Source organism: Folsomia candida, unplaced genomic scaffold (genome assembly GCF_002217175.1).
Source record: "Folsomia candida strain VU population unplaced genomic scaffold, ASM221717v1 Fcan01_Sc044, whole genome shotgun sequence".
Lineage (NCBI taxonomy): Eukaryota > Metazoa > Arthropoda > Collembola > Entomobryomorpha > Isotomidae > Folsomia > Folsomia candida.
The window spans coordinates 431,203-455,861 of NW_019091236.1; the positions used below are offsets into that span (position 1 = coordinate 431,203).

At 37.7% G+C, this 24,659-nt stretch overlaps 4 protein-coding genes across 4 annotated transcripts; 1 reads left to right on the top strand and 3 right to left on the bottom strand.

The window, feature by feature from the left end:
• Positions 1-5,685: 5,685 nt before the first annotated feature.
• LOC118433195 lies at positions 5,686-7,922 on the top strand. The gene is made up of 2 exons (XM_035844880.1): positions 5,686-5,889; positions 6,140-7,922. The coding sequence occupies exons 1-2, from the start codon at positions 5,839-5,841 to the stop codon at positions 7,502-7,504; spliced, it is 1,416 nt and encodes a 471-aa protein (XP_035700773.1). The 5' UTR covers positions 5,686-5,838; the 3' UTR covers positions 7,505-7,922.
• A 5,366-nt stretch (positions 7,923-13,288) lies between these two features.
• LOC110861684 (guanyl-specific ribonuclease pgl-1-like) lies at positions 13,289-14,427 on the bottom strand. The gene is made up of 2 exons (XM_022110808.1): positions 14,352-14,427; positions 13,289-13,815 (listed from the first exon to the last, which is right to left on the bottom strand). The coding sequence occupies exons 1-2, from the start codon at positions 14,425-14,427 to the stop codon at positions 13,289-13,291; spliced, it is 603 nt and encodes a 200-aa protein (XP_021966500.1).
• A 2,124-nt stretch (positions 14,428-16,551) lies between these two features.
• LOC118433197 lies at positions 16,552-18,663 on the bottom strand. Its single transcript, XM_035844882.1, has 5 exons — positions 18,532-18,663; positions 18,365-18,406; positions 17,731-17,787; positions 17,242-17,662; positions 16,552-17,171 (listed from the first exon to the last, which is right to left on the bottom strand). Exons 1-5 carry the CDS (start codon positions 18,661-18,663, stop codon positions 16,801-16,803), a joined length of 1,023 nt encoding a protein of 340 aa, XP_035700775.1. The 3' UTR covers positions 16,552-16,800.
• Positions 18,664-22,937: 4,274 nt separating this feature from the next.
• LOC118433217 lies at positions 22,938-24,407 on the bottom strand. Its single transcript, XM_035844912.1, has 2 exons — positions 24,276-24,407; positions 22,938-23,910 (listed from the first exon to the last, which is right to left on the bottom strand). Coding segments are annotated over exons 1-2 (957 nt in total). The 5' UTR covers positions 24,278-24,407; the 3' UTR covers positions 22,938-22,955.
• Positions 24,408-24,659: the final 252 nt, after the last annotated feature.

The following is a 24,659-nucleotide window of genomic DNA, read 5'->3' on the forward strand; positions in this document are numbered from 1 at the left end:
TTTTCAATTTTAACATGTCTCAAATTTCGTTTCATCTGTTCATTGCATTTCCAAGATAGTCTCCTAGTGTTTAAAATCTGTCGAATAACCATGATCACTGTTACGTCTGATACGAGAGATTCAATCGATATTAGGATAATTCACGAAATAGCCCCTTTGAATCTTATCCACCTTGGGGAAACACCTATATCCACACAGTTACCACTCCCACACATTGGAAACAACCGATCATTACCCCGGACCAGTATCGAGGACACAATTAGAACAAGGGTTAAGTTGAATTGTAAAGCGATAATATTTATTGCCAACAATTTATTGGATTACAATGTCCTCAAGAAGGCTGCTAACACAGCGAATCGAAATATATATCATAAGATGGATCACGATTCACTTAATTTCTTTCCCCAAACTTACATCGGACTGGTGTTAGGGCACATTTCCAACGCAGATCTTCAGAAAGGTCTAGTACAGCCATTCCAATGGGTTCTGCCTTATTATGGCGCCTTTATGCTAGTCTCGCTTCATCACGATGTCTCAACCATAACGGTCAATTACCATTACAGATGTTGTTCAACTGTATCTACTGATCCTTCAGTCCTTTATGGAAAGCTCATTCCTGTCTTCAACGGTTCTGAAGACATGCTAGCTGGTAAAATCCTAGAAAACGGTAATAACTTTGATCTGCTTAATGCAAACTGGTATTATGAAACAGCTAGTGTCCCAAAGCCTTGGGAAATTACACTGAAGCAATTTGCGACAAACCCTGGATGGTTTCGCATTCGTCGGGACGACATACAGAAACATATATTGGTGTGGATAATTACCTTTTACAGGAATTTGAACGTTGAAAATTTGCTAGAGCTGCTACCTAGTGCAGTCAGACCATCCACAAAATTGTTTAGCAAGGAATATTTTGAATTTGTTAGGCGTAAGTACTACCGCCAAATTTCTGGAAGTCGCGTGCTTCTTAGTCAACCAGATTTCGTAAGAAATTACGAGGATTTATTATTCTGGACGGAAAGCAGTTTCTCTACCCTTACATGTTCTCCTGCCCTATCCAGAAGCAACTTTGGATTTAACGCATATTACCGCCCATACGAAACTGAAGTTTGGATATCGATTGCGAGTCTTATTAGCATCGTATCAATTTGTGCCAGTATTCGTGCCGTAGTGACGGAGCCGAAAAATTATATGAGTTGGCTAGTTACATTAACGGATTCTACAGCACACTTATTCAGCGCAATGATTGATGTCATATCAGACCTTATTCCTATTTAATTATCAAAGCATAAATTATGATTCATGTTGAAGAAGTTGAGGAATTTGAGGAATGTCCGTGTCCTAAGAGTTGTATGGCCCATGTGGATCATATTTTGCATAATTCTAAGCAACGGATACAAAGGTATCGTTGTTAACGATCTAATAGCCCCCCTTACGCAAGAAACGCCACAAACCATAGACGAAGTGTTCGAAAATAAGTTTCGAGTTATTTATTCAGATCCAGCTGTAACAGAATATGACATGCTAAGTCATATTCTTTTTAAGGCCAACATAACACCTGGAACACAATTTAAAGGGGCTCTTAATAAGTTGCACATGCAAGCAGTTTACGTACCATATTTTCTCGACAATAAGGAAAGGAATTACCTAAGGAATAGCAGTACCAGTATTTCGGAACCACAATATGCTGCCCTTATCATGTGTGAATCAACTGACCTACAACGATTTAAAAAATGTTACGACACGTATCTTCTTAACTATGGAATTCAGACCCGAACTATGGATGTATTTCTAATGCTATGTGCGGCTGCAAAACAGATTCTTAATTTTTTTGAGAAGAACACGCTCCAGTACGTTATACAATCACTGGAATGGCTATCGACAAACGACGCTCGGGAAGTTTTGAGTAACTGTGATTCTTCTATTTTTATAGTAAGGTCGACTGAAATTGATCTGTACATGGATCGTGTCTTCACCTGGAAATCCTTCAAAACTAGGAAACCTTTCAAACAAAGTAAGAATCAGTTTGGCAAGGCCTACATTTTTGCCACACTACAAAAGGCGTCAACCGGTCAAAGAACGTGCCATCCCCCATCGACAACTTCGATGGCTGACACGATCTCATAAAGTGTCTTACCCATTTCGAGGAATTTCTAATTTTCATATATGCCATTAAACTGGAGGATTTAGAGTACGGCTTGGCTAAAATTTTTCAAACCACGTGAATTACCACAAAACAATCCAAGGCAATGATTAAGAACAACAGCAGAATTATGATAGGTGCTTGGTAATACGAGGTTACCAAGATATAGAGTGATACAGTTTCCGCAACGGCAATGCCACCCATACCGACTGGAACTGACGGTTGACACCAAGCATTGTTGTGGTACGTAGTTATCAACTGAAGCACTCGGTACTTGTAGAGATGGTAACTACTAGTTGGCCTTTTAACTCCCATCTCGTTCCTGTTAATAATAAAAGATCCCCGCATGTATATAATTTAGCAATAAATTGTTCAATACTAAAATTGTGCTAATACTCAAAATCCTTACTTCTCAATGTAATCCAGAATGAGAAGTTTCACCTCCACGGGATATAGTAAAGCGACATAAACACCTATCCCAACAGTACCAAGGATTACCATCCAGGCGTAGAATTCATAGATTCCGACAACGAATTTGATCAGCAATCCTGCTTCTCCGTCATGCCTCCAATTCTTACAGTTTAGAATCATTGTGCTAGTTAGGACCGGAGGCATGCAAGGTTGAAAGAAACTCATGACTGAAACTGCGCATGGAACCAAGACAAATGTCGATACAACGGTGGCGCCGAATATAACAAAATAACGATGCACATAGACGGGCACACCTGGTTAAAATAAAGATATAAATATAAATTTAATATCATGAGTTTCATTTTTTTAAATTAGATATTAGCCGAAATTAAATAACCATGTTCGCATACTTCTTAAAACTATAATATTTATACCTAAATGTATTTATTTTAAAGAAAACTTTTTGTTTTTAACTATTTTCAAAGGGTCACAGTTAGCATTCTCTTGAAGCACATTAACTATACGGGAAGCTGACCATTGCTTGTACTATTAACGTTTATACTGGTCATCGAATACATTTGTACAAAATGTCGGATCCAAAAAATGTATTGTATTGCCATACAAAAATTACAACTACCCAAGGGCCATTTTCGACATAGTCCATTTGTTGATTACCTTCACGAATTAGTTGCAGTTCGGTATCGAGGCATGCTTTTAGCATTACCATTATCTCTTTCCTCACCCTTTGGATATGCATCAATCCGATTGTTATGACTCCATTGAGAAAGCCGGTATATCCAACGAGGACAAATTTCCAGTTTGGGAATGTTGCCAACCAATGGGTTCGTAACCAATTTAGTGGTCCAGAAATATGTATGACACTTGTGAATAGGGCAAATAGTAGAGGTACGATTGTCTTCAAACTCATATATGACAGCTCGAATTTCTTGGAAAACTTGACAGAAACAATGTTTGTGCAGTTAAACAGCTTGAAGCTATTCACAACCAATGGAATATTCGATGAGAGTAGTTGTAACAAAGCTGATGGCTTGAACTTCATTTTCAACTATCAAATTACGATAAAATACAGGTTGAAAATGGTCGAATTTAAGATAAGGTACGCGAAAAATGATCCAAGTTTTAACAAAGCTGATGGTTTAAACTTCATGTTCGCAGGGCGACGTTACAAGGAAACAAAGATTCAAATGGTCCAGTTCGAGATAAGTTACGCGGTAAATATGTAAATTATATTTCCCCAAATATCTTCAAATCTTAACGTTTTATCTTTTGAAAACCTAAATCTACTTTTGCACATATTCATACGTAGATTCGTAGTAACTATTGTTTGTCTGTATGTGTAATCTTACATCGTCGTTCGTTCAGATTTTCGGCTACTAGATTTGTGTAGAGTTTGTCAAACACGAAAGCTATTCAATGTCTAAATATTAATCATCGGAAAATCTATTCAATCAATTTCAATCAATTATTCAATCAAGTCGCTTGGGAAATAAAATTTTTAAAAGTGCAAGCTATATAATATTCTACGAAATAGGTACATAAATATGTCGGCTATAGGAAATTGATATCTTAACTCAAGCAAAAATCAAGCGAATATATAATAGAATTCAAGAAATATAAAATATTAGTCTGTATTCTGTAGTCACCGTCGACAGACTGCATTTAAATGGTACCTGGTACTGGGACTAGGTCATGCAGGAACGTCCATACATATATTACGTCAGAAAGCAACCGCTAAATTTTGGATTACATTCCCTTCGCTACCCTACTCATTCTACGCTTAACCCGAATAATACCCAAAACCACCAATCCACTCTCTTGATGACGTAATATGTGGATGTTCCCTTTCGAAAAATTGTAGCTACAGAAATAGCGTAGTGAAGAAGAAGACTTCAAGCCGGTACCGCTCCGGGGTTCATCAAAACTGTAGCGGTTCCCTTTACTAAAAACTTATGAAGTGCATGACCACCAATATTTTACTGCTGAGATAGTATGGTTTGACGAAAGGTGATAGAAAGTCTCAAAACATAAATGCTTAAAGATTTGCAGCCAATTTAACTCAACAAACATGGTATTCACATCGTTATATATTCAATTAAGCGCAACACATTCGGCACATTTCATGCATAATGTAAATGTAAAAAGCAAGATTGACTGCTAGCCATCTTTTTAACTGCATAACCAAATGAATAATTGATATATCTATATTCCATCAAAATCAATTTCCTCCAGTGTCATGTACTATGTTTAAATATTTATTTTCTCATAATGTCAACCCTAGCAATCGAATACCTTGTCGTCTGACTTTGTCCATGTACATATGTCTTTCTCTGCGTCCGTCCGCCATCAGTACGAAGGGTCAAGACAATGTATTAATACCATAGTGCCATTGATTGATTGATTATGAATCATAATTTATGCTTTGATAATTAAATAGTACAAACTAATAAGGTAAACTTTAAATTTGCATGTCATAAAATTTTAAATCTCTCCATATACCATAGTATTAAATTCAAAATCTATTTTTTAATTGTCCCACGTTCATTGTCTCCCGTGCAGTCTTAAAAAATTTCAGCGAAGGAAACTCCTAAAATTATAAATATTTCCCAGCTTTATAAAATTTTCTAACTTTCCAATCCTTAAAATCCTTAAAAAATTACTGTGCAACAACGCACCAATATAATTTTTATCTAAAATTTACATCTAAATGTTTAACCCACCTAAAAGAACCAAATTAGATACGAAATGAAGCCAAGGGTGGTTTCCAGCCTCTTTTTTCCTCCGCACCCTTCTTGCATTCCGTCAAGCTTCCGACCAACGTGGAGAATATGCATGAACATAAATACATGTTTATAATAATATACAAATCTACGTATATACAATTTGGGTAGAATATACATATCTAGGGTCAAATGCTATATTTATCGTGTACCAGTTTTAATCCTTCCATCACAAAGGGGAAAAAACGGAACAAAGTCGTTTCTCGCAAAAGTACGTACGTACATATGTACCTTATTTATATTTAGCTCAGAACAGAACCCTTCTAAAATACTTTTATTTAAGATGAGTGAAAAGTACAAAAGGGTTTTCATTCGATTTATGTGTGTCAAACATGCTCGTAACATATATTTTTTAAATCAGTCGCTAAATAACTATCATATTTAAAGAGTAGCAGTGAATCGTTCCAGTACTCAATTTCCAGCGATAAATTTAGAAAAAACAGCGTTCCTAGTTTTTCAATAAGCCAGATTGAAGTTCCCGTCGAAATGGAGAATTTTCCTAAAGAATCAATTAATGTAATTGCCAGCTTGCCAGAGGTATTGTTTTATTGACTTTATGTATTGTACACTTTAAAAAATCTGGAATAGTCAAATTTGTCAAACGTTATAGAATTTCCGTTCATCTCTCAGTAAATTTTATGCAAGAAATCATTTCGTCCCTAACTTTATTTGTCCCAACTATAAATAAAATAAAATGCATTTTTTACCGTATCGAGATAATTTCCAAAGTTTCCTTAGGGTGTACTTTTAAACTAACCAAAATGTAAACTTTTCCCATTTTTTTCAGATAATTTCTAGAATTATGGCGTTCCTCCCCACCCCCGACTTGGAGTCCTGCTCTCTTGTCAACGCCACCTGGGAAGCGGAAGCTCTGACCCATCTCCTCGCCCGAACCCCGGTTGACCTTAACCTCTTCGCTGCCAAGGATTTCACCGACCTCGTCCCGTACACGACCCTGGCCCTGAAACACGTCAAAATATCAACTATATCCAAGTACTCCGATGACAGAGCGATTTTGCTTCCCAAATTCGATTTATTAACCTCCCTGAATTTCAAATGTGTAACAAAGCTAGAAATTGATTTCTTAAGCCATGACGATTCCAGCCAGGTCGAAAGTCACGTGGTGAAACTGGCCGCATCCTTGGTAAACTTAAGGTCACTACAATTTGACCTTAGATTGCTCTCCCAGGACAAATATTTATCCTCGGAACGAGTCGATTGGACTCATTTGTTCCCCGATAATTTAACCTACCCGCCAAAACTTGCCAGTTTAACGTTTAAAATGTGTAGTTGGGCCTTTCAATATTTTCGTGAAAGGGTGCAAACAATTGTTTCTTTGATTACGCGAAGCCTCACGGTTTTCGGGCACGTCAGAAATCTGACACTGGTCGACATGCCGGACTGGATTATGGAAGAGAGTGATCTCCCCCTGGGTAAAATTGAATATCTCACAAGAACCATTTATACGGAACGTTTCCCGCCAAAGCCGGTGAGAAACGGGGCAATTTACGCGAACATTACTCGGCTCGAGGTTAACCCGCAAATTGGAGATGGCGCTGGTGATCTTCTACACGTTTTGGCCCAGCAGTTAGAATATCTCTGCATCTCATACGTTCCCGCTGTTCCGACGCAGATTTATCATAGCAGAGAAACCTTGAGAATTCCTATCCTTCCAAAATTGAAGGTTTTAAAGATTTCGCGAGACCAAGGAGGGATTTATGCTAGACATGGCGACTGGCAGCGCGACATTTCCTTAAAATTTGACACAGGTAGGGATAACGTTGAGTTAGTTTATGCCAAACAATTTCCCATACTGGAAAGGTTAATTGTGCGGTTGGAGATTCCCATCACCGCCAAAACGTCGGAATGGGCAAAGAAATTCTGTGGTCGGGAGGAAACCCGGATTTTTATGGGAAAAACGTTTCTGGCGAAGGATCTCGTACCCTGTGAGACTTTGAGAAGTTTGGACACTTGGTTTCCGTGTGAGGAGGATTTAAAAATGTGGAGGTGTGGGTGCGCCCATGGAAAAGGGGTGTGTACCTGTGCAGAGTCCGAGTTTTATGAAAGGATTGCGACAACGTTTCCGAACTTGAGGTATGACGTGATCGAAAGGGGGAGGGAGATTGAGAGGATGAGGAAATTAGAAAATTAGGTAAAGTTCGGAAATATAATGTGAGTTTCCACCTCTATATATTTGTACGTATTTCAGGGAGACAAAGAGCGCAAGGGGATGAAATAGGTTTAAAATTTGCAATGTATACAATTTCTATAAATATTTCAAACATTTACAAATATGCATAAGTCCTATATTCGTAAAGACTTCGGGCAGACAATGAACGTGGGAGACAGAAAAATAAATATACATGCAGAGATTTCAAATATACAATTTGACGATATTTAGATTTGAATTTTAACTTGACTTATAATTATCTACGTTTAATAGTTAGATTAATTAATTCTCTAATTAATCATTGCCAAATTGTAACCGTTACGATTACTACCATACATAATCTTCGTGGTTAGGTGGACCCTCTTCATTTGCAAATTTTTCTTTGCAAAAAAATATTCTAAAATAGTTTGCATGTGTATGTACATATGTTTAAATAATAAATTTTCTAATTTTAATAATATTTAGAATGAATATTGCATACTGAAATACTTGTTAAAAATTTTAATGATTAAATCCAATTATGTCCAATTGCAAAAATAAAAAAGATTTAAAACGTTCAGAACTTGATTATAATTTAATTTATATTTATACACACATATAATGCTAAACCCGTTTGGTTCAATTTGTAAGATGGTTAAATATTCAAGTTCAATTTTCCACTTGTATCAGTTTTCAGTTATCTAAGAAAAGTGCGAGCAATTTCTCAAGAAGGAGAGGTTCAGCACCTTTAACTAAGCCCTGTTGGTCTAGTGGATTTGAGGGCAGAACTGTCACCACGCAGTTCAGCGTTCGATTCCTAGACCAGGGAAACTTAGTAATCCCATTCGGCTCGGTGATAGTACGGGGTGGGTGCTCCCAAGTGTCCGCTGCCAGCGGCTAATAGAGGGTTACGGAACCTTGCTCTGCTTGGGGAGCCGCAATAGAGTCCGTACTCTATATGCTAGGGGAACTTGTGGTAGACCAGTCATTAAGTTGTACTGAACAAGGAATTCCTTCCCTTAGGGGAAAACCGACACTTTACTTTTTTTACTTTTACCATGAACTCCCATATTTTTCTTCCTCTGGATATGTATGTCGTACAATGTGGTACCAGGCCCTAAATGATTTGACACGATGGCCTCACCATCCAAATTCAAAGTAAAATTGCGTGTAATACCCGAACTTTTAATTTTTTTTGAAAAAATACACCCTTGCATCACCCCCTTAGGAGATACCATGGACAACAAAAATGTTTAGGCACCCTGTGTACACACTTAAACAAGTTAAAAATTAGTTCATTTAAGGACATACATAAATACGTCTTCACGCTCACATTCACGTTCATGGATTATGATAGTGAGGATTGCGAATGAGAATGAATATTGTGCCATATAAACGAAACGAAAATACCTGAGAGGATTTGTCATTTCAGATGAATGACTAGGAATGAAAGGATTTTTCACCTGCTTAATTTTTCACCCTATGCTTAATAAATACATATTGTGCAGAAATGAAGTCCATTTTGAAGTGAAGTGGGATGGATTTGAAAGAAAATGACTGAATTTAAATGAAAATTTTCAGTTGGTAATCGTAGATGTAAATGTTGCATCTTTACGTATAAATATATATAAATCACTTTTATATATGCACCTCACTTTTAAGGGGCCGGTATAGTTTCACCCTTAGAAACATTTTGAAATTTTTGTTTAGCTTTGACCACCACTACCTCAGCAATTAAGCAGTTGAAAAATCAGTTGAATTTTTCTGACATGTAAAAATACTCGAGTTTAACACAAAAAATATTTCTAAATTTTCTGAAACTCAATTCGCAGAGAAATTTTGACTTTCGTAAATAATGGTAGATTCAGTTTGGGAACAACAACTCCGCAAAAACGAGAAGTCCCAAAATTTTGGAATTTATGTCAAAATCTAGACAATTTAGTAGCGGAGGGCATATGATCAACGAAAAAGCTGCCGAACGCATTAATAAAATCTTACAGACCAAACCATGGTACAAGTGCTAAAGAACCACTGTTTTTGAGTCTGGTTTGGTCTGTAAAACTTTGTTAATGCGTTCGGCAGCTTTTTCGTTGATCATATGCCCTCCGCTACTAAATTGTCTAGATTTTGACATAAATTCCAAAATTTTGGGACTTCTCGTTTTTGCGTAGTGGTTGTTCCCAAACTGAGTCTACCATTATTTACGAAAGTCAAAATTTCTCACCGAATGGAGTTTCAGAAAATTTGGAAATATTTTTGTGTTACACCTGAGTATTTTTACAATGTCAACTAAATTTAAGGGATTTTTCCATTGCTTACTTGCGGGGGTAGTAGGGGTCAAACCTAGCCAAAAACTTTAAAACGTTTCTACGGGTGAAACTATACCGGCCCCTTAATATTCCATAATTTTATTACTCCATGATTTTCCCATGGCTTCAGGGGCCACTGACGTGCATTATTTAGCGCATGCAGATGGATCGTCCTTTACTTTTCGTGCACTCGCTTCGCACTTTACTCTATCCAACGGGCATCAGAATCTGGCTTTGCAAGGCTTGTCTGTTCTCTTTGGCCCTTTTTGATTGCTAATACGATTAAATAAATTGTCAATTTCATTGTCTCAATTTTTGAATTCGGTACCGATAAATCATTCCTTTCTGGGCGTGCGGTAAAAAATATTTACCTATGATTTTGGAACTTTATTCCACGCTATTTATAAAATTGGAATACGCTGCTGAAAACACGGTTACAAATACGGCTTGCATTTTTATTTCAACAATTTGTTCCATTGCGATAAGTTTCTCGCAATGCCGACATCCCCAAGTATTCACGTGCTGAACGTTTACGCCGAAGTATTTCAGAGATTCGGGTATCACCCTGTCCGCTGGGACAGATCAAAGAAAAAATTCATATACCGACTGAATCACAGGGAATTACTGTTCTGGAATTTCAACGTGGCGGCCGTATTATTCGGAACGTTCTGCTGTGGATTAATATGTTTGAGGGAGATCTTCGTGAAAGTGAACAATGTTTCAACTTATGTCTTAGTCATTCAGATATTCCTTATGCTAATGGGCATGGTGACCGGGTTCGCGTTTGCGTTGCTGTTCTTAATCCACGGACAGGTGGGGACGATAGCGTGGGATTATATGTGCGGTGTTGAAAATATATTAGACAAAGGTAACTGAAGCAATTATAAAATGTATATTAAGATAGAGACCTATAACGTAATACGAGACGCTAAGAGAAACAAACAAGAATATTTAAGACATAAGTGCAGCAAAAAAACATTGGTGTAGGTTTGTCTTAGAAACTCGACAATTTTAAAATATCGAGAATAATCTGTTTTTATAAGAATTCTTCCCTGACAGGGTCGAAGACGCCTTTGAAGAAACGCCGTATGTGGGAACTTTTCACAAAATGCGTTGCCTCGTTAATAAGACTTGCTCCCACCCTGTCCGTAATTGTAGCTTTTTTGGGAAACCTTTTCGAGCAGGATCCTTTCTTTTACCTGTTTAAAGGGCTCATGCCCAGTCAAGCGTATGGATACCATTCATTTACAATTGCCGCCGTGCGTTTTATTTTAACCACAACTGCTATCTTTGAATTCGCTTGGATGGCAGCCTTCATAATCGCCGTGCTGATTGGAGTAGTTGACTTCTTTCTTACACTGATCTATCAGCTGAGAATGAAAAACCTGTACTTAATGTTGGTCTTACGTGTATACGTCATGACGCATCTCTTTCTTCAGACTGCTCGAGAGGTTTTTGATGTCGCTATTGGTATGTTACTAGTTGGGACAATGGTAGCCGCTATTATCGCCTTGTACCTGTCCGTATCTGCGTACACCTTAGTACCAGTTGCAATCTATTGGATGTTCCCCTCCTTCGCATTTACCTCTGTGTGCCTCCTGCAAATCTTCCTAATTACGATCATCTATGTGAGCGAGGAATCAACTGCAGCTATTCTGAAGTTAAAAATGGTACTCGCGAACGTTCCGCAGGTTGAGATTGGCAAGTCCGGAAATTTGAGGAACTTATTGACCAGAAGAGTAAGTTCTATGAGGCCGTTTGAATTTTATGCAGGTGTGTTTGATTATAGATTTCACAAATTAGGAAGAAGCACTAAGCTTGCGATTATTGAGAATATTTCTGATGTAACGATTTCGTCACTATTGGCGAAGACGAGGTGAGGTATTGTGGGACACAATCGTTTGTAAATGTTCGAAAACTTGGTGTAGTTATGGACCTGTCTGTAGCTTTGCTGCATACTTGCAAATGCCTTAATTATGTAGCCTTAGAGATACAATTAAAGATATTTGAATTTTTCATAGTGGTCATAATAGGCTGCGGGTATCTCACCTTGGCCTTCACAGCCAGACCAGACTTTGCTCTAGTCTAGACTTGCTAATTAAATTATTAAACTTAATGCGAAGAATTCTCGTTGTGTATGTAGGCTGCAAGCTCAGTTACACAGAGCCATAACTGTTGTTAAGAGTAATGCAGTAAAAAAGGTAAAGGGTCGCATTTGATCCTGTCGTAAAGCATAACTAAATAATATTATTTTTTTCAAACTATTCAACTTGGAATGTGCGGACCTTTTTAAATTTTAATTAAGAATTTGAACAACAACAAACGGCTACTTCTAGCAACACTGATAAACCCAGTTGTTTTAGAACAATATCGGGTTGATGCAGTTCCTCATAGAGCAGAGTTATAAATATATAAATACATTAAATACGTATGATTGCCTTACAAAGATATAGGTGCAACCTTATCCTGTCGAAAATCTAAATAAAGTAGGAAGCCAAACTCTAAAAATTAATGTTAGGGAGCGTCCATAAATCACGTGATCGAGTCTTGGACAATTTTGACCCCCTCCCCCCCCCTTGGTGACCAGTGGTGATAAATTCATTACCCCCCCCTCCGCTGTCACGTGACAGGATACACATTCCATACATATGTATGTAATTTTACATATTTCGAAATTGTTTGCTACATTAAACTCTTACCGTATAGTTTTGTAAAACAATTATTTTTCAGTAGATATATGTAGGAGTTGCTGAATTAGAACGATCATTACATTTTTTAGAACCAGACTCTTCCCCTCAACAACTATAGTTTAGATTAAGTTTGCAACTCTTCAGCTCCGGAGCCAGATGAAAATAATCCGATAAGTAAACCCGTTCATATACATAAGTATATGAGACTCATATTATGATTCACTGCATCGACCCACAGAAACAATTCAGTTTAAAGGGTAACTAAATATTTCAGGGCAACCTTTACTAAATATTTAATCAGTTCAAAAGAAAAAGGAAAGGCAAATCAATCATGCAAACATTTAATTAATCAAATTATTGAATAATGCATATTGTTAGCGATGAAATACCTGGGACACATACCCGTTCCAATATCTAAGCTGGCTATTGAAATAGGTAATCGCGTCCAATGTTGTCCATGCATAACCATCGTACCGTAACTTTTTTTATTCTTGAGGATCATATATCCGGAAACATACACCTGCTTAATTAATGGGGTTCATGCGAGTTTTCGTGGGTGTTCGGAAGTCTAGGTTATAAAAAAAACCATGATACGTACTGACTAATATTCCCTTTTTTATTTACCAAATAGCTTCAGATTTGATATAAGAATTTGACACTTCTTGTCAAACACCATTTGCATTAACTTTTCTTGGACTAATTAACGCAATTTGATGGAGTTAAACTTTTGTGTTTATTAATTTTTTCTTAGCTTATCCTTCCCTTAATAATATGGGGCACACATCTTATCAATCTTTCTTCTTATCTCCACCGTCCTTATCTGACTTATGTTTCATCCCACCACCACCTCCTCCCCCCTTTCCTTTTTTATTCCCGCCTCGCTTCCCACCCTTCCCATGCTTTGACTTCCCAAACTTCCCGCCCCTCTTCTTCCCGCCCCAGCCTGTCCGATTTTTCCCTCCCCAGTGTTTCCCGCCCCAACCAGTCCCATTCATCCCGCCATGTTTCTTCATCCAGGCCCACCAAAACCGTCGGCGCCGTTCCTTCCTGTCTTGGCCATCGGGAGATGTCGCATTGTCCTTGGAGCCTGCCCCATCGGTGATGTAGTCCGGCGGCATGGTGGTGTTTGTCGGCTCGGAGAAATCTGGCGGTGGGGTGGACTGAGAAAGGTCAAAGTCGTCCCCACTTCCGGCCTCGCACGGGGCGGACGTCGATGAGCCCGGGTGGCTCGGCGTGGTGCAAGGTGGCGGTGCGGCGGAGGAGTCATCGGTAGCATCCGAAAGGCCATCCTCCGTCGTTGTCTCGATTGCCCCCACTGAAGAAATTAGTACGTTTTAGCATAATAAAAGTACATTTATAGGTATGAACAAATTGTAAATTCGATCATTAGAGAGATTGCGCATCAACATTTTTTGACTTTGCGATTGTAATTTTGATCATCTACACATATGTACATACATATTTACATGCCCTTCGTTATTGGTCTATTGACAAAAAAATATTTGCATTATTACAACTTCATAAGATTATGAAAGTTTTTAGAAAATCCAGCCCTCAAAATAAAATTGTGAAAGGCCTGTTCACTCTCTGGGAAAAGAAGACAATGACAACTACATATTAGCATGTTTCTAACTGTATTTAGGATAAAGTTTCAGTAATTATTGTGTCATCCTCTCTGTGCCCAGGCGTTAGGAAATTTTACACAAATTTATTTATGTACAGTGCAATTTACCCTAGTTAATGAATAAAATCCTAAATAAGATAAGGTTTTTTGTAAAATTTGATCAGGCAGCGTTGTATATATTTTTAGGGTGTAAAGTAGCCCCGCAATGTACGTACGTAGATACTTACCCATTTTTTGTTGAAGGGGGCACCCCACAAGGAGGACAAGAATCAAGGACAGGGAGTTGAGTAGGTCGACCTTCATTATAATTCTTTCTTGCGCCGTCTCCCCTTCCCTTCTTGGAGCAGAGTGAGGAAAAAGTTAAAGGCTGAGTTATACATGTTTGGAAACAATGGAAAAAGACATTTCTTTGGGGACCCATTGTTTATTTAGACTGCATTTTCTTTTAACATGGCATGATGAGAAATATGCCAATGCACAATAAAACTACGTGCGCAAATTATGTATGCATGTGCAGTAATGTTAGGAACCTAACCCAACGTAATAAATGGACGTGTTACACAAATAATGACGCTGTTCAGATATGTACATATTCACATCGTATGAATGTAACGTTACAACGATTACGTAGTGAGCCTAGTGTTGCCAGTGAGTTGTAAATAAATAAGTTGTAAATGAGTTGATCTTAAATGAACTATAAATAATCACCAATTTGAGAGAAATTTAATCTATAAACATTTTTGGACTTCCACGTATGTCTTAAACTCATTTCCAACTAATTCACGACTCATTTACGACTCATTAACAGTTTAGTCTAAAATTTAAAAAAAACCGAAATTTTTGTGTTATTTGAAACTTGCACTATTCCACTCCAAATTTATCTGGGAGTCAAAAAATGTTTACAGATTAAATTTTCGGCATGTGGGTGAATATTTATACGGTATTTAAGATCAACTCATTTACAACTCATTTACAACTCACTGGCATCTCTAAGTGAGCCTTTCAATTTTTTGCAAACTTGGATATATCTTAACCCTGGTTGACTTGAAAACGTCCAAGTTTAGCGGAGATACATTCTTGCATAAAAGGAGAACCCCTACTCCTAAGGCTGGCAAGGTTCTCATTTTCCCAATTTGCTGCGCATTATTCCCGCTTTGGATGCAAATATCTCCGCCAAACCTGCGCATTGACAGTTCCCTTTACAAATTTCATACTAATTATATTTGTGATCCATTGACGCAAGTTAGGTCCAAATTAGAGTTGTACCGAGTGCTCGGCCGTTCGAGTAAATACTTTGCCGTACGGAGTACTTGGCCCGACCAGTGAGTTTTTCTTTAAATTCTAATGGAACTAAAATGTTCAATTAAGACATAATTTTTTAATTAAAAATAACTTTGACACCATTTATTAGGTTTACCTTAAGTAAAATCTCTACCATAATTGAACATATAAGTTCCATTGGAATTAAAAAAAAACTCACTGGTCGGGCCGAGTACTCGGTGAAAACCTAAATAAAAAAGATTAACTTACAGAATAATTTAAGCAGCACAATATAGGTATTATTAACCTGGGAACATGATGATGACGGTAAAAGCAGTAAATTAAAGTGTCATAATACTTACAAGGGAACTTCAACTACTGTCCAATCTCGATTTCCTTCGGAATAGCCTTAATCGACAGATAATTTAGTGAAACTAAAACTTTGTCATAGAACATGCGGTGCAAAATCGCGTTTTCGCGAAATATTTTGCAAGAACCTCACCAAAACCGGTCATTTTCCCAATGCTTTTAACATAGCCACGAGCCTTTCGAATGATGAAATGAACTTTGTACTTTGTAGAATATTTATAAGTTATATACATATGTACCTGTCCGCGTAATTTCAGCCCGATCACGAATATGCAAACAATGATGCAAATATTTGCCAATATTTTGCAAATGGCGAAAATCGAAATAATTTCGCAATCAATGACCTCCCTTCTTTCAAATGGAATCAAGATGATATTGAGATTGTGGATTTGTTTATGCGCTTATGTTTGTTTATTTGCTTATTTGTTTATCTTTATGTTTGTTTATATGCGCCTTAATAAGTTCAGTATCAAGATTGGACAATCTTATATCCCTCTTAATTCAAACTGCCCCTTATGTAGTAATACCTGTCTGTCGAGCACCTATTGTTTGCCTGTACTTCGTTAAAATCTGAACGACACTCATTAATTTATCCATTAATTCCCAATTTTAATCCAGTTGAATTTACCAATATGCAACTTTATATTGCTCTTTTCTCTGTGACCTACTGTGATAAATTACTGAATAATTTATTTCTTTTCTGGCATAAAGTCGCTAAAATATTTTGACCTATGTTCCGATCAATAATTAATTTTATATATTTTTACGATTTTATGATTATCAATATTATGTAACCATTCATGATGTGCAAAGGCTGTTGGCTATGATGCAATAAATCAATTATTATTATAAACATTAACTTGGTTGGAGTTCAGGTTTTCCTTAATAACTAACTTTTTACAAAGGTTGGGTTTCATTGGTATCAATCAAAAAATTAACAAAAACAAAACTGTTAACAATTATTTTTTAACAAATTGACACTTTCAGATATTTCATAATAGCAATACTTGTATAACGGCTAGCTGCATACTGAATACGGGCATAGAATCATTTGACGGTAATTACACACTCATCGCCATCTTCGTCCCTAGTGTCAATACTGTCAACTAGTTTCTCAAATTTGTCCTTCAACTCTTTATATTCTAATCCTAACTTTAAAATTTTCGCCAGCTCGACTTCCAATTCTTTAATTAAATCCAGGGAGGCATCATATGCTGCTATACCAATCCCACCCATGAAAACTCGACTCAACCCAACACCAAGTCCTACAAGTCCCAAGACAGGGTTGCCCATGCTCATGGCCAATCCTGAAGAAACCATTGAAAGTCCTCCGAACGCAATGCTTGAGAGTGAATCCAGAAAAATCCCCGTACCCTTCAGTTGAAGAATTTGGTTTCCTACTCTAAACTCGAGCCCAACTATTTATTTAAATTTCGAAACGGATTATAATAAGTTTGTAAAAAACGGAACGATAATTCATGTACTTACTGATACAATCCTTTATGGTGTCCAAGATAGTATATATTGCTCTTGTCGCCTTATTCATTTGCCAGATGTTAACCTTTTTACCTTCGACCTTGTAAAATGATTCGAAACCTTTAATAAGCTTTTCTGCTTCCCCCATCAGTTGCACAGCTTGCTTTAACTTTTCTCTGGATTCGTCTCGCAAATTTGTCGCCCTTCCAGTAAGCTTTGTAAACTCTCGCAAACGCCAAAACTGCACAGCGAGAGCAAGCATCTCTGCGGCAGCCCCTACTTTCATAATTGTGCTCACGGATCCAGTACATTTCTTGCCACTATCGACCGCACGGTCGAATTGGTATCCAGCATGAATGTTTTTACCGATTTCAAAGATTCCGCTGGCGGCCGCCGTAACGTACGGAAGCCAATCCTTGATTTCGGAGGGTGCCTAATGCAATCATAGGTCATTGCATGTTATATTAATCTGGATAGCTAAATCCGGAAGGACTTGTTTACCTCGTTAGCATATTTCGTTACTAATTTCTCCAGTTGTTGAAGATAATCTTGAGCTTGCTATGTTGAAAAATGTGCTACTTTTAGCACGGGAAGAGAATGGAAGTTGGGTTTTCTTCCTCCACCTGGTAAAAATCTCCCGTTTCTCAACTTTGGCCTCAAATATTTTGCCAAATTCCGACCATCGCACAAACTGCCTGAAGTAATATTAGTTGTACTGACATGGACCGCATAATTTTAAAATTTCAACCAAATCGCAGATTTATACTTCACGCCATCGCATTGTTAGAACTATATATAAGAAAGGAGAAGCAGGCAGCGACACGAGAAGAGAGCAGAATTCTGCGGTATATGTAATAAATATGGGCTCCTGATGCATCTTCCTTCGTGTGGGTTCGCCTTTTGTATATGATACATAAATCACTCCAGCTAATTTAAGTCCGACAAAGCATATGTATGTAAATAACGTCAGATTAGACAACTTGGTACTGTCGGAAAAATGATAACGATACGCACGAATTGACAATTGAAAACACTTTCTTCCCGTGATTTCTTGCAAATCCTTACTTGCACCCGAAACGTTATAAAATTCCACCCGTTCTTTCCACTCGTGTAAACTATCAAATTTTCTTCTTACCAGAAACGATCTTTTCGTATTCTGAGGAACGACTCGACAGGTCTAAAAAACAAGCAAAATATAAAATCATTCAACAAAACACTAACTTGTGCATATGTAATTCTTGACTATACAAATTAATTTGACACACTTTAATTAATAATTCTCTACAATCCATATCTATTTACGACAAATTGACTAGACCAGACAACCACACCCCCAGGTTTGGCAAATTTATCATTTTCCAACTTTACTGCCCACTTTTCCGGCTTTGGATGCAAATATCTCCACCAAACCTGTGTCTTGGGAGATAGTTCCATTTGCAAATTTCATACTAATTAAATTTCTGATCGATTAACATCACTTTGGTCCGAATTTGTGAGTATACGTTGGGAGATCTCCATTGTGCGTTTTGCACAGCCTCTTGTAAAGTTTTTACTTCACTTTCAACAACTTCCTTTAGAGTACAAACATTTATGCAGAGTTAAATTTGCGAATAAAAAATTATAGACTTGGAGTTTCACAAGGTTTTTCATATTAATTTATTTGATTTAAGGTATGTAATTTTAACTACATAATTATAGATATGTCTATGCATGTTTGTATGAATTAATATTTGTTCAAAAGTGTCACAATATTGCTTATCTATGCTGTACATATGTATGTAAATCATTTAGGCTATGTACTTAAATTGATCATTATTAATTTGTAACTAAATTATTAACGGATTTGAAAACCTAGATCCACCTTAAATATATTGGCACAAGGTTTGTTGAATCACATATGTTATCCAAGATAAGTTGTTTTGAAATATTTATCGTGACTCAATAAACATCTATAATTGAGCAATGATTAATTAATGATATAACTTAAATTTACATGTATGTAGGTAATTTAATTGTACTTGCAATTTGCATAATATTTTACAAATCTATAAATTGCCTTAAATCTTTTGAATCAATCCCACCTTCAAATTTCATCGTCTCCGCAAAATCTTTCCAAATATCAGCCACCCTCTGCTGACTAAGGAAACCAATTTCTTTCCCAAATTTCACAAAATTTTGGAACTTTCTCATCTTCTCTTTTCTCCTCCACTTCTCCACAACATCGTACCCCAAGTTTGGAAACGTTGTTACGATCCTTCTATAAAACTCGGATTCCTCACAATTACAAAGGTTAACTTCATCGTCACATCTACACGACCAAATTTTAAGGTCCTCCTCACTCGGGAATGAAATGTCCTAACTTCTCAAAGTTTCACAAGATACGAGACCCTCCGCTAGAAACGTGCAACACAAGAAGTCCCTGGTTCCCTTCGTACTACAGAATGCCCTCGCCCATCCTGACGAACGCGGGGTTAAGGGAAGCTCCAAACGCACAATTAACCTCTCCAGTACGGGAAACTGTTTGGTATACACTAACTCAAAGTTATCCATTTTTGTCGCAAACTTTAGCGCCATGTCGCGCTGCCAGCTGCCACGGCTGGCGTATAGTTTTCCTTGGTCTCGCGAAACCTTTAAAACCTTCAGTCTGCGCAGGATGGAATAACTAGGGATTGCTTGTGATGGTCCCCCAACGTGAGGAAGGCGGGAACGTACGAGATGCAGAGATGTTCTAACTGAGGGGCAAGAACGTCCAAAAGGTTCGGTTCACCTTCGGAACTATCTTCGATTTGAGGGTTAACTTCCAGGCGGGTAATATTGGCATCATTCGCAACATTTTTGACCGGCCGGGGCGGGTCCCAGTCCGAATAATATGATCGTATCAAAGCCAGTGATTCGAGTCTTGCTAGGGAAACATTATCGTCTTCCAGCACCCCGTCAGGCACGTGACACAATCTCAGATTCCTCACGTGGCGAAAAATCGTGAGAATTAGCAACATCAAAAAGTTCAATTCAGGGCCCGGCCAACCGTCCGAACCGTGCATTGTGACCTTCAAACTGTTCAATTTCGGCGGGCAGGTTAGCTTATCGGGAAACAATGCTTTCTAGTCTTTCACCATGTCGAAATATGCACGATTATAGCGCAAAGTAAGTTCGAATTGCAATTTCCTTAAATTTGTGCATGATTCAAAAAGTTTGACCACGCGACAATCGTCCCATTCGAGTTTGTCGTCAATCCTCAGATTAATTTGTAACTTGGTCACCGACCTTAAATCGTGGGAGCCTGCCACTGGGAGGCCAATATTAAACACTCTGAAAGCATAAATAGACCCTCGATTTCTAGGAAGTAGTTGGGTCGAGTCAAGATTTTGATGTGTTTGGAACACACGGCGGAAAAGGGGACGAGGTCGGTGGAACTATAGACCGCGTGCAGGATCAGGTCGACCGGGTTTCGGGTGAGGAGATGTTTGAGAGCTTCCGCTTCCCACGTGGGGTTGAAGAGAGAGGCAGATTCCAAGTCGCGGGTGGGGAGGAACGTCATAATTCGAAAAATGATCTGAAAACATTAACAAAGTTATATATGATCCGGTTCATATAAGAAGTTCACTATGCATAAATGTTGTACCCTTAAAAATAAGATTGTCCCTTTAAAAAAATAAATAAATACGCTATAGGTTTACGTATGTATGTATATAATATTGAATTTAGAGCGTATTTACTTTTTATGTAAGAGGGGGCCACTATTTTTTTCAATAGGAAAAAATACATAGGGCGGTTGGCGGTTGGCCCTAAATACATCGTAAAAACATTTACTTTGAATTATTTTTTATATACCTATTTTGCTTATTGGACGTATGTACATACATTAAACAGTGGCTTTGAGCTCGAGTAAATTTTTTAGTATTTTCTTAATTCTAGAACAAGTTATCTTTTTTAGAACTTTGTAAATTATAAAAACAATTCAATTAGCTCCAAAACATGCATTTTTTATCTCAAAAACAGTTCTGGACACATAAATACCAGGATATTCGCCAAAATTAGAAAAGCAATACTAGACTAAGGCAATACAAATTTATTGTTTCATATTTAAATATAGTCCTTAATGTAATTTTTAGCTTTAAGCTAAGCATGTAATTTTGTATGGAAACAGAAGTTTTACTGCTGATATGTAGCTAATTCCTCACAGTTTGAGTTGACCGAAAGAAGCAACTACTGATAGATCCCTAAAAAGCCTTTTATAAGTATAGCAAAATACAAATCGTTTTAAAAAATTAAATCTGCATTAACGTGGAACACTAAAATCATTTCAAAAATGTGTCGGCAAAAGTATTCAAAGTAGATACCACGTGAAGAATTTCCTCCATAGGGGCGCCGTCGCGATCTTGCCCCGGGAGCAAATTTCCAAGATCGGGCGCTGGTTGAATACTATAAATAGTATTCAACACATTTTAAGAAAAATGTGCAACTAGCTGAGAATACATTTAATAAATGAAACCCCGTTTTGACCTTTAACCCTTTTTCGCCCTTAAAAAGGGATTTGTACTGTGACAACCTTTGTGAAAAAGTTGCCTTTTCTGTTTGGGGGAGTGCATAAGTTACGCGTGACGCGAGGGAGGGGGGTGTAAATTTCCATCGGATGATGGAAATGTATCCCAGGTGAAAAATTTAAGGGATTTTACGCATAAATTTGGCTGGTTTTTATTAAGAGAATTGGCTGGTTTTTACGCAGAAAATTTATGGTGAAACAATTTGTGCATAAAATATGCAGAATTATGCATAATTGTGCAAAACCTTGTTGCAGAATATACCTGTCAGAAGGTTTATGCAGAATCGTTCATACGTTTTCTGCACAAACCATAGGTCCGGGCAGTTGTGTCGAATTATGTCAAATTCGACACACGATTTTCACCCGGGATGTTACACATGGTAAATGGGAGGTCCAGAAAATGGCAATTATTACCGTACGTAATTTATGAACAACCTTATTTAGACAAAGGAAGGTATTAAACTAGACTTTTGTTGGGCTCATTTTTCTATCCTGTTCTTTCATGGGGATTAAAGGGTTATAAGTACTAATCTCTTAAAGTTGCCATACCTAAATTTGTATTTACAAAAATAGAAGTGAAGTCTGGGAGGTATGTATGTACTCCTAAAAACTTGGTAGTGGCATACAATCTTAGAAATCCAATATTAAAATAATACCAAGCGGTATTCACACATATGTGACTTTACCAAAGCGGTATTGATGACTACTACCGTCCAGTAGTAGCTCGGTATTAAAGTTTTACCACATCAGTAGCAAATTCTTACGGACCGATATAATATTAATACCAATTGGTAGCAACTTTAATACCGAGAAATCGTAACTATATCAGATTATTAACAATGTACATAAAAACTCCGTACTGATATTGATTTGGTAATAATTTCCTACCGGATTGGGAGCAACCTACATATTAGTTTATTTCCTGAGTCGTAAATTTGTCAATGCTACATTACTGAACGGTAAACCCTCCTTATTATCAGTGGCGGTAGAGTCATATGCAAATGTACTCCTGTCAGTAATGATTTAGTACCAGTTTCTTAAGAGTAGGCTAATTATTAGACACATAATAATTTTTGTAGATATGTAAGTATCTATTTATTAAAGCATAACTTTGATAAATGCGTAACATATTTATAATATATTTTTTTTAATTTTTACCCTTTAATTCCAAAATTTTACAAATCTATTCCACATTAAACTTCATCTCCTCATAGAAATCCGTCCTAATCTCGCGAACCTTTGGATCCCTCAAAAACCCAAATTTGCTTCCAAATTCGACAAACTTTTCGAACTTTCTCACCCTCTCCTTTCTCCTCCTCTTCTCAACCAGATCACACCCCACGTTCGGAAAGGTTCTTGCAACCTTCTCATAAAACTCGGCCTGCTCGCAGGTACAAACGCTAACCTCATCGCGACATCCACACCGCAAATCCTGCTCACTCGGAAACGAAATGTCCAAACTTCTCAGCGTCTCACAAGGCGAGATTCCCTTGGCCAAAAATGTGCTACACATGAATACCCTGACCCCCTCCGGGGAACAGTTTTCCCTTCCCCAGTCCCCCATCTCTGGGGTAACGGGAAACTCCATCCGCACAATTAACCTCTCCAGGACGGGAAACTGTTTAGCATAGATTAACTCCTCCGTCGCAAATTTTAGCGAAATGTCGCGAATCAAAATACCGTCTTTTGCATACAGTTCGTCCTCGTCTTTCCTTACGATCTTTAAAACTTTTAACTTTGGGAGGATCGGGACGCGTAAGTCTTCCCTGCGATGGTCCGGCCATGTGGGAAAGGCGGGAACGTACGAGATGCAGAGGTGTTTTAACTGGGGGGCAAGGATGTCGAGGAGGTTAGGTTGACCTTCGGGGTTATCCCCGATTTGCGGGTTGACCTCGAGCCGGGTAACGTGCGAAAAATTCGCAACGTTTTTTACCGGACTCGGCGGCCCGGTTCGCTCATAATAAAACGCTCGGATCACGGCGAGAGATTTGAGTCTGCGCAGTGGGATGGCATTTTCTTCCAAAACCCAGTCAGGTAGGTCAGAAAGTGTGAGGCTTTCCACGTGGCGGAAAACCGTGAGGATTCGCAGGATCAAAGAGGTGATGGGGTGGGGCCTAGTGAATTTGTCTGAATAGGACCTATTCAAAAAATATTTCTTCATTTAAAACTCATTTCAGTAAAAAAAATATTCATTCATTATTTACTCATTCAAAATATGACAATGAAGACTTAATCATTAATCATTATCCATTTCTTACTCATTGTGTCTCAAATTCGATTAATTAGATGGATTTCGCAATACACCCCATGAAAAATGATTAATGAACACGATTATTCATTAATTCTTCATGAGTATGAATTGAGTGACTACTTATTTCTGCCAGATAAATTGATACCAAATAAATAAATAATTAATTATTCTCTCTTTATTCACGTCAAGGTAGTGAATAATGAATGAATAATTTTCACTTTTAAATAAATGAATGTGAACAGCTCTACGCACATGTTAATCGTCAAACTCCTCAGTTTACCCGGAACCGTTAGCTCATCGAGAAACAGGTCCTTCCAGTTTTCTTCCGAGGATACATTTTCCCACTTATGCACAATGGGCCAGGACCTATGATTTGGTGGCCAAAAACTGAAGGTGAACTATGGGGTAAATTTTGCACTGAATGAGTAGAGTACTAGTCCATTATCATTGTTGAAAAATTCTATCAATTTTTCATCTCTGGCTTTGAAGTAACAAGACTATAGAAATCTCAGAAACCATTGGGATGCATTGACAAAAGTTTCAATGGGCGCCACCACTCGCCACCGGCTGTTCCGGTTGATCTTTTTCGATCATAGCCTACTTCTGGCCTTGCTGTATTCGAAAGTGACCCGACAT

Coding starts and splice junctions, on each gene's coding strand:
- LOC118433195 (XM_035844880.1), top strand. CDS start 5,839: ATGGAGAATTTTCCTAAAGAATCAATTAATGTAATTGCCAGCTTGCCA. Junction 5,890..6,139: donor TAATTGCCAGCTTGCCAGAG/GTATTGTTTTAT, acceptor CATTTTTTTCAG/ATAATTTCTAGAATTATGGC.
- LOC110861684 (XM_022110808.1), bottom strand. CDS start 14,427: ATGAAGGTCGACCTACTCAACTCCCTGTCCTTGATTCTTGTCCTCCTT. Junction 13,816..14,351: donor CCCCCTTCAACAAAAAATGG/GTAAGTATCTAC, acceptor TAATTTCTTCAG/TGGGGGCAATCGAGACAACG.
- LOC118433197 (XM_035844882.1), bottom strand. CDS start 18,663: ATGGAACTATCTCCCAAGACACAGGTTTGGTGGAGATATTTGCATCCA. Junction 17,788..18,364: donor ATACGAAAAGATCGTTTCTG/GTAAGAAGAAAA, acceptor TTTTCAACATAG/CAAGCTCAAGATTATCTTCA. Junction 17,172..17,241: donor CACCATAAAGGATTGTATCA/GTAAGTACATGA, acceptor TTAAATAAATAG/TTGGGCTCGAGTTTAGAGTA.